General features: G+C 63.5%; 1 protein-coding gene across 1 annotated transcript; it reads left to right on the top strand.

Moving 5' to 3' along the window:
- The first annotated feature begins 973 nt into the window (after positions 1-973).
- FGF17 (fibroblast growth factor 17) lies at positions 974-2,826 on the top strand. Its single transcript, XM_070047306.2, has 3 exons — positions 974-1,452; positions 1,589-1,695; positions 2,295-2,826. The coding sequence occupies exons 1-3, from the start codon at positions 1,212-1,214 to the stop codon at positions 2,586-2,588; spliced, it is 642 nt and encodes a 213-aa protein (XP_069903407.1). The 5' UTR covers positions 974-1,211; the 3' UTR covers positions 2,589-2,826.
- The last annotated feature ends 7,003 nt before the right edge of the window (positions 2,827-9,829 follow it).

Here is a 9,829-nt window from a genome sequence, read left to right as displayed (position 1 = left end):
GAAGTGCCCCCTCGCCCCCCTGGGAGGGGGGGGCAGCGGCCGAACCACAGCCATGCTTCAGGGGCCGGCTGACAAGCAGCTGTCTGCGGGGCTGCGAGGGGAGGTCCCCCTTCGGCGGGAACATGAAAGGGACAGGCAAGGTCCCGTGGGGAGAGGGAGCTGTGGGCTGTGGGCCGTGGGGGGGTGGGGCGTGGGGCTGCTTTTATGAAAGGCTTGTGGAGCGGAGGGGAGGGGGCTTCTCTCTCCTGACCTGGAACATGCTGCCAGGAGGCTGGAGGCCAAGAGGGGCGGACAGCCTGAACCTGGGCCAGGAGGCCCCCGGCCGGGCCGGGCTGGGCAGGACCCCACCCCCTGGCAGGGAGGCCAGCCAGGGCCCCGCCCCGCCCCACAGGCATCCCAGTGGATCTGCTCTCTCCTGGCGCCCCGGGGTGGACACCCATGAGCTGGAGGCGCATCTAAGGAGACAGGTGCCTTCCCCTCCCTTGGGTGATAAAGATGGGGTTAGGGATCGGAGGGTAAGGTTGTCCCAGCAGCCCCAGCCCACAGGAACCAGGTGGAAAGATGGCACCTGGCAGGAGTGCGCACAGGAAGTCGCCTGCTTGTCTCCTGCATAAGGAGAGATCTGGCTCTGTGCGGTGCCTGGGTGGAAGTGGCTCCTTTCCCTGCCCAGGAAGCAGGTGGCAACAGCCCCAAGCACCCCTGAGCCACGGCTACACTGGGGCACGGGCAGGTGAGCCAGCCCGCAGGAGTAGCACCGACTGTCCTCTGCCAAGGAGACCCCTCACCCCCACCCCACCCCCAGAGGAGGGAGAGATGCTGGAAGGGGAACCAGCGTCCCCCAGAGCCCTGGGCATGACCCTGGGGGACTGCAGTTAGAGACGCGAACAGGAGCCCTTAAAGAGAAGGGCCCTGCAGCCCCCCTCCCCCAGCCCCCTGCAGGGACCTAACAGACCATCTACTCTGCACCTGTGGGCCAGGGCTGGCTCCTGTAGAAACCCGGCAGTCCTGGCTAAGAGGACCAAGGCCCCGGAGTTCTGGGGAGCGGGCTAGCTCTGATCTGACCGCAGTCATCAGCTCTGTACTTCATCACCACGCGGCCTCTGCTCTAGGGCAGACACGGGGCCAAGGGGCCTGGCTGGCCCTGCCAGGGGCCTGCAAGTGTCCCCTCCTCCTGCCCCCACCACGCGCACCTCCTCACCCCTCACCCCTGGATGGCCCAGCGGTGGTGTCACCCAAAGCAAATTGACATTATTTTTCCCTTGGTAACCGCAAAGGGGGAGAATCACCCGTCTCCTAATTTTAACCAGTATGTGAGGGACCAGGGCGCCATGACCGACCAGCTGAGCCGGCGGCAGATCCGCGAGTACCAGCTCTACAGCCGGACCAGCGGCAAGCACGTGCAGGTCACCGGGCGACGCATCTCCGCCACCGCCGAGGACGGCAACAAGTTTGGTGAGCCCCCCACCCCTCCCTGCCCGGCCTGGGCTCCAGGCCTGTCCCCAGGAGCTCCCGATGCCCGCCCTCTCGGGCAGGCTGGCCGGCAGCCTGGATGGACGGCGCTCTTTCTCCCCTCCCTCCCCCACCCCAGCCAAGCTCATCGTGGAGACGGACACGTTCGGCAGCCGCGTGCGCATCAAGGGGGCTGAGAGTGAGAAGTACATCTGCATGAACAAGCGGGGCAAGCTCATCGGCAAGGTGAAGCCCCCCGGGGGACAGGGCTGGTGGGGTCCTGAAAAGACACGCACCCCCCAGCCCAGCCCACCCCCTACTGCTTCTCCCTGGGCTTTATCCCAGCAGCCATAGTAAGCAGGGTGGCATCCACCTGAAGTTACAGTACCGGGGGGGGGGGGGGGGGCCTGCGGAAGGTCAAGGTCGGACTTTGCCGGGCATAGGTCAGACGTTCCAAGATCAGTGAGCTGCCTGGGCTCCAACCAGCCAGACTCCCGCATAACCCCAGACAGGGGGTGGGGGGCACCCTGCAGCTGCTGGCTGCTCACTTCCACTTGCCTTTAGGCGCACAGCCCCCCAACCCCGCTCTCAACGGGCCCCCACGGGTGGCTGTGCGCCCTCTCTCCCTCCAAATGCGAGTTCCCCTGTGCCCAGCGTGTGTCCGCCCCCCACTCTGCGCACCAAGAAACCGAGGCCCAAGGCGGCCAAGGCCACACTGAAGTCCAGCTTGTCCGCGCTCCCCACCGGGCGGAGGGGGCAGACGGCCCAGACTGGGGAGGGGAGGGGAGAGGGTGGGGGAGGCGGGCGCACAAACCTCCCCGCCTCTCTGCTCCCCTGTCGCGCAGCCCAGCGGGAAGAGCAAGGACTGCGTGTTCACCGAGATCGTCCTGGAGAACAACTACACGGCCTTCCAGAACGCGCGGCACGAGGGCTGGTTCATGGCCTTCACGCGCCAGGGGCGGCCGCGCCAGGCCTCGCGCAGCCGCCAGAACCAGCGGGAGGCGCACTTCATCAAGCGCCTCTACCAGGGCCAGCTGCCCTTCCCCAACCACGCCGACAGGCAAAAGCAGTTCGAGTTCGTGGGCTCGGCCCCCACCCGCCGGACCAAGCGCACTCGGCGGCCCCAGCCTCTCACGTAGTCGGAGACGCAGGGCCGGCCGCCCCTCCGCCGCCTCCCCCTCCCCGCCCTGGCCCTTCCCAAGCCAAAGACTGGGGCTGGGGTGGCGGCAGGGGCGCCCCGGCAAGCGGGAGAGGGTCGGGGGTCAGACCCCGGGAAAGAAACTGTGGCGCCGCCCCCGCCGCACACACCCCGCCCGAGGCCTCGCGGGCGGAGCTGCTCCGGTCCCGCACCCCGCCCCGCGCCCAGGCTCCTCCGCGCTGGGTTCCGGGGACGAGAAAGAAACAGGGTCGGCCGTTGCTCGCCTGCATGCCGCGACCCGGGCGTGCACCCCCGCCCCCAGCCCCGGAATAAAAACCATTTTTCCTGCAAACGGGCTCTCTGAGCAGGGTGGGCCAGCCGCGGGGCGCGCGCAGGTGCAGGGCGGGCAGCGGGATGCGCGGCGGGGCCGCACCTGCGCCCAGGGCGCGCTCGGCCCCCGGGCCCCTCCCCGCGCGCCGGCTCCGGTTTCCCGGGCTCGCGCGGCGCATCCCGTGCTACCTGTTGGGGCGAGGGAGGCCCCAAGCCCAGGAGCACGGGGGCCGGGGGCCTCTTCGCAGGCGGCAAGACTGCGGTTTTCCGGTGAGGAGGGCCGGGGGGCGGGCGGAAGGGGGAGGAGGCGGAAGGCGGCCTCTGTTCCCGGCGGTCCCCGCTGGGGGCGCGGGCGGGGTCCACACCTGGGCAAATCCCAATTAGAGGCGGCGGCCGGGGGGAGGGGCGGTGCTGCCCGGCGCGCGCGCCGCGGGCCGCCTGGCCTACGAGCCGCCAGGTGCGCGGTCGCGAGTGGGCGGCCCTTCCTGGCAGTGACCCCCGCGATCAGCCCCCACTGAGCCGGGTCCCCTTTTGCGGATTCCCCAGCCTCAGTTTCCCCTCCCCCTCCCTGGACGAGGGGGATTACGGCCCACGTCCGTGCTTGCCAGCCTAAAAATAAGGGAGGAGGGGAGGTGGCGGAGTCCGGGTGGGAGGTGGGTGCACCTGCAGCCCTCCTTGATGGCGAGGGCTGGAGCAGAGCCTGACACCGCCAAGCCTGGGCGGTTTAGAAGGTGGGCACCGCAGCCCCCAGGACCCCGTCCTAATTGCCTGGCCCCTATCACAAAGAGCCTTAATCCTGGCGCAGACCTCAGGCTGGGTTGTGGGTCGTTTTCTGGGGTGTTTGTAGGGAGGGTGGTCGCCAGCCACAGCTGATAGCCGGTGAGTTCAATGGGACTTTAAAACTGGGGCAACACCCATCAATTAGTTGCGGACAAAGGGTCGGGGGCCCCCCAGGTGTGGAGGCCTGGACTTTGGGGGGCTGGGGAGGGGGAAAGGCCTTTCAAGCCACCGATTTCCGAAGGAATTTGAGACATTCTTTAAAACTCCAGACGGCCTGCCCCCCAGCGGCGCGCTCAGGCCCACCCCCACCCCTCCCTCGCTGGGGTTAGAGACTGCTTCAAAGGTGGACGGGGCCCTTTGTCTGGCCTCTAGCTTTTTTCTCGGCCTTTCTCCGGCCCCTCCCTCCCTCTCTGACCTCCCCCGGGCACAGGCAGGCCTCTGGGGGCCAGCGCCAGAAAGCCCTCACTGTTTGCTTTCTTGTTGCTGGAGGTGAGAGCCGGCCAGGGAAGTGGCCTCGCCCTGCCTGAGCCTACAGGTCCAGTGCCTGCTTCGGGCCCTGGCTGGGCCTCTCGCCTGCTCACCAGCACCCAGGCCCCAGAGCCCTGACGACTCTTCCCGCTCTGGGGAAGTCTGTTCAGCTCACCCTGTCTTGAGCTCCTGGGACCCTGGAAGAGGCCGAAGGAATGGGCAGCTTCTGATACCAGTGCTTGGCGGGGATTTGGTGTGCACCCTGCGCTCTGTGGGCAGGAGGCTTCCCCCGGAACCACACCCACTGGCTTCGGGCAGCCAGTGGTCACCGGGGCTGTGACACAGTGGAGGGAGGCGGGCTTCACACCTGTGCCTGCTTCTGATTCTGGCTAAGAATAACTTCCCTATCGAGCTGCCCTGCCTTGCCCTCCAAACACAGGGCAAAAGGGAGCCCCGGCAGGAACCTCTGTTTCCATCACTCTGGTCCTGTCCTCCTTAGCCTTCAGTGTCCGCCACCCACAGCGCGTGACACCGCCCAGGACAACCCCTGGGACGCCGGAGGCTGCCTGTTCTCTGGCTCCTGTTCCCCAGCTCCTCCTGAGATCCAACCCGCCCCCACAGCCGGCTGCCCTGGTGCTGCTGTCCCTCCTGCCCGGCTCTGAGTCTGAGCAGTCTCCATAGCTCAGCCATCACCCATCATCACCAGGAGAAGCACCATGGCAGAGCCCCTGGGGTAGGCCGAAACGACTGTAACAGCCCCACAAACCTCACCCTAAGTCGAGTGGGGAACGGTTTTTCTACCTAGTGCTGTTTGCATATTTATAACATCATGCATGGGCCATATGATACTAGCAACTTAAAAATTAGCCTGCTGTCCATCTCCTGAATTTCAAGTCCCGTGCGATTGCCTTGGCAGGGCCAAACCAAATGATCTCACGGGCTGTATACGGCCCGCGGGCTGGACATGGCCCACTCTTGCCTTAGATAAACCACAGCCCTGCCCTGGCCACACTGGCACCAACAGACCCCTTCATACCCACCACAGCCCCTACGAGTCCCCTTCCGGACACTGGCGGAACCGGAAGTCTCACTGTCGCACACAGCAGGCTGCCCTCATCTTTGTCCACTGCCTGTAGCCATCCCTGGAATGCCAGCTCTGCAGGCATGCCCCCCACCCCCACCCCGGTCTATGCTGCCCCTGGGCTGGCCTTATTGACACAAACAAGGGGACTTCCAAACGTTGGTGGGAAGATGGAATTCTAAGTTTATTTTGGGACAAAAATGTTTGAAACCCATGCACAGTGTTTTCTTTTTTCTTTCTTTCTTTTCTTTTTTTTTTTTTTTTTGACAGAGTGGATAGTGAGAGAGAGACAGAGAGAAAGGTCTTCCTTTGCCGTTGGTTCACCCTCCAATGGCCGCTGCGGCAGGCGCACTGTGCTGATCCGAAGGCAGGAGCCAGGTGCTTTTCCTGGTCTCCCATGGGGTGCAGGGCCCAAGCACTTGGACCATCCTCCACTGCCTTCCCGGGCCACAGCAGAGAGCTGGCCTAGAAGAGGGGCAACCGGGAAAGAATCCGGCACCCCAACCGGGACTAGAACCCGGTGTGCCAGCGCCGCAAGGCGGAGGATTAGCCTAGTGAGCCATGGCGCCTGCCTCATAGTGTTTTCATAGTATACATTTTCCATGAACTTTTTTGAGGAGCGGGGGTGGTGGGGGAGAGACAGAGCTCGCAGACTGGGACTGGAACTGGGCTAAGGCTGAAGCCAGGAGCCAGGAACTCAATCCAGGTCCACTTCCCAGGGTCTGCGTTAGCAGGAAGTAGGGGCCAGAGTGAGTACTCAGTTCAGGGACTCCCATATGGGACACAGGCTTTTTTTTTTTTTTTTTTTTTTTTGACAGGCAGAGTGGACAGTGAGAGAGACAGAGGAAAGGTCTTCCTTTGCCGTTGGTTCACCCTCCAATGGCCGCCGCTGCTGGTGCACTGCGCTGATCCAAAGCCGGGAGCCAGGTGCTTCTCCTGGTCTCTCAAGCGGGTGCAGGGCCCAAGCACTTGGGCCATCCTCCACTGCACTCCCAGCAGAGAGCTGGACTGGAAGAGGGACTACCGGGACAGAACCGGCGCCCTGACCGGGACTAGAACCTGGTGTGCCGATGCCGCAAGGCGGAGGATTAGCCTACTGAGTTTTTTTTTTTTTTTTTTTTTTTTTAAAGAACAGAGAGTACTCTTCCATCCACCCACTGGCCCATCCCCCAGATGCCTGCAACAGTCCAGGCTGGATCAGACCAAAGCTAGCGCAGCAGGGACCCAGAAAGCGCATTAGCAGGAAGCTGAAATTGGAGCAGAGAGGAAACTTGAACTCAGCTGGGAGGTGGGTATCCCAAGTAGTATCTTTTCTTTTCTTTTCTTTTCTTTTGTTTTCTTTCTTTCTTTCTTTCTTTCTTTCTTTCTTTCTTTCTTTCTTTCTTTCTTTCTTTCTTTTTTTTTTTTGACAGGTAGAGTTATAGACAGTGAGAGAGAGACAGGGAGAAAGGTCTTCCTTCCGTTGGTTCACCCCACAAATGGCCGCTACGGACGGTGTGCTGCGCTGATCCGCAGCCAGGAGCCAGGAGCTTCCTCCTGGTCTCTCATGCGGGTGCAGGGCCCAAGGACCTGGGCCATCTTCTGCTGCTTTCCTAGGCCATAGCAGAGAACTGGATTGGAAGTGGAGCAGCCTGGACTCGAACTGGCACCCATCTGGGATGCCGGCACTGCAGGCGGCAGCCTTACCCGCTATGCCACAGCACCAGCCCCTCCATGATCTCTTTGGAGACTTTTTGTTCACATGGATTTTAGATTTTTGGGGGTGGGGGCACCAAAATCAATGGAGCTTTTAATTCCATTTCCCACGAACTTCGTGAAATCCTTTCGTAGCAAGCTCGCCCGGACTGTAGTGATTTATGGTTGTGTCCTGCTGTTCTAGAGAGCAGGTGCCCCGGATGTAGGCTCAGTGCCCCCCCCCCACAGTGCCCAGCGCACTACCATGCACGGGTTAGCTATTTACTGGGGAGCAAAGCAGCCGCAGCTGCAGAGGGATTATCATTGGCCAAGAAGCCTGCTTTTCCGCAAGGTGGAGGCGGGATGAAGGGCCAGCACCCTGCCTCCAGCGCCACCTGTAGGTGGGTTTGGGTGGAAGAGTCTTAAACAGCTCATCCAAATTCCTATGCCCTACAGCTTCCAAGCCCCGTCCCGGTCCTCCTGTTTATAAAGAAGATGGACAAGACAGATCTCCCAAGGCACCTGAAATGTAACTGTCATGGGACTTTAGGAACTCTCCGATGCTCAGGGTCAGGAGGTAGAGAGAGGGGACTGCTCAGCGTGCGCTGAGCTCCGGCGATGTCCCAGCGGTACCGTGATTTCCACGTGGCACCTGTGAGCACACACACAGCACACACACACACTCCGAGAAGGGCACTGTCCACGGTCACAGGGCTGGTGAGCACTGCCATGTAGATTCTAGCCACGGAGTGGGTGCTTGGGGAGGTGCTGGCACAGGGCTGTGTGTGTGTTGGGGGTGGGGGTTGCATGATTCCAAGAGAAGATGCACCCAGGGGAAAATGTTCAGAGGGGAGATGGCCCGCGAAGAACGCTTAGAGGCAGGACGTGTTTGCACAAGAGAAGTGGCAGAAAATGATGGGGCCAATTAGGAAGAATTTGGACTTGGAGCTGTGGCAGGGAGGAGACAGCCGGGGGGCTTTGGGAGGAGGTGTGACTAGAAGCAAGGGCAGCCCGGAGGGAGGGCGTGGCTTCCGATCCCTGGTGAGAGAGGGTCGCCCTTAGGCCCCTGCCCTTCTCTTTCCTTCCACAGAAGCCACGCCCTCCTCCCTGGTGCCACCGGCTCACCCTCTCCAGGAGTTAATATTTAGACAGCTTGAGGGGCACCCCTGGTGCTCCCAGTCCCCAGTAGGTTGGTGCATGGGGCGGGTCCAAGGGGGCACTGGAGTGAGACAGAGAGAGGTGGACAGAGAAGCCTATGGTGTGGGCCCCGGGAGGGCCAGAGTCTACTCAGGACGTTGGCACCAGTGACCTTGCTGGGGACGGAAGCCGAGGACCAAGGGCAGGGGCCTGGGACCCCTGCCTCTGCTGTGGGTACCAGGGCCCCAGCCTCACGGCCTGCAGCACCCCTGAGTTCTGAAGGTAAGCCAGTTCTCTGGGCAGCCTGGGTAGTGGCCAGGGCAAGGAGGAAGGCTCCCGGGGAGAAGACGGTGCCTCCCCTCCCATCCCAGGGACGGGGACCCTTTAGGTCAGCTGGCACGGAGGACTCGCAGCCTTCCGGGAACGGAGGGCTGGGCAGGAGCAGAACAGAGCGGAGCCCAGAGTGGAGGCAGGGCAGGGCAGACGAGAGCCTGCGGCCGCGCCTTACCCTCTTGGCCAGGGCCAGTGCGCATGCACACACGCGCCCCAGGATCCCTTGCACCAAGGAATGACCTTGGCAGGTCGACAGAGGGAGCCCTAACACTGCGGTCCCCTTGGGTTCAGGGCTGGCTGGACCCGCGACTGCTCCTGCCCAGGGTGGCTGGCGCGCGGGCTCCGAGGAGGGACTTGACTGGGGGCAGGAGCAGTGGGAGGAGGACTCTGGGGTCAGAAGGGGTCTAGCCCAGGCTCTGGCTTTGCTCCAGGTCTTGGGGGCTGGGAGGGAGGTGAGGTGACTGCCCCAGGGCTCCGGCTCCCTTCCCCGCCCCGTGCTGAGCTTCCTGACTGGCCCTGAATTAGGGGTCCCTTGAGGCTCCCCGCAGAGGGAGCGGGCGAGGGGAGACTTGCCAGGGCACCCCAGCCCCAGCGCTAAGGGGCTCCCTTCGGGCACCCTCCCTCCATCACCGGGGGACAGGCCGTGGGAGCACAGCTTCCTCTTCCTCCCGGTCCCCGCCCCTGCCGCCAAGCCCGGGCAGGTTGTCTTGGCAACGGGAGGCGGGAGGCGGAGAGGAGATGCGCCAGGGGATGTATGTCTGCGAGGAGGCTGCTGCGCGCCTGCCCCACGCCCCAGGCCCCTGAAGGTACCGGGAATCCTGCCCCTCTCCCATGGGTCCTCCCCGCCCGGGGCTCATGACCCACCTCGTTCCAGTCCCCTCGCCGAGCTGTCTTTCCCATTGCCAGCTCATTCCAGCCTGCCTCTGGGGACCCCTGCACCGGAAGACACATCTCCCGGGGTGGGGCTGGGGGTGGGGTGGGGCTCTGGGTAAGCGAGGTGGTGGGGAAAGCAGGGGCCATACAGGGCCAGAGTGTGCAAGCCCCTGGCGCTCCTCCCCCAGAGGCACGGAGGGAGACCATCCGGGGCTGCAGTGGGGCTGGGGCCTCTCCTCTCTCCCAGACCTGATGGCAGGCCAGCAGGGTGCAGCTGACGACCTAGAGAGGCTGGGCAGAGCCAGCCTGGTTAGGGGAAAAGGCGGGGGAGCCCCTCCCCCAGCAACCGCCACCCCCCGCCCAGCGCTCGCCTGCCTAGCTCTTCGAGGTTCCGTGGTTCTGTACCCCTGGCCAGGGAGCCCCGCTTCTTCGTCCCCGTTCTCAGTCTCCATCGCTCCTGCGTTCTGGAACCCGCCCTGGAGGTTGCAGGCTGCTGCCTCCCCCACCCACGACACGTCTGCTCCTCCTCCTTGGGGAAGGGGCCACCGAGGGCACTCACCTGTCCC

This window comes from Oryctolagus cuniculus, chromosome 8, assembly GCF_051225735.1.
Source record: "Oryctolagus cuniculus isolate XC-2025 breed Fujian yellow rabbit chromosome 8, ASM5122573v1, whole genome shotgun sequence".
NCBI lineage: Eukaryota > Metazoa > Chordata > Mammalia > Lagomorpha > Leporidae > Oryctolagus > Oryctolagus cuniculus.
This window is presented reverse-complemented; position numbering and strand designations above follow the sequence as displayed.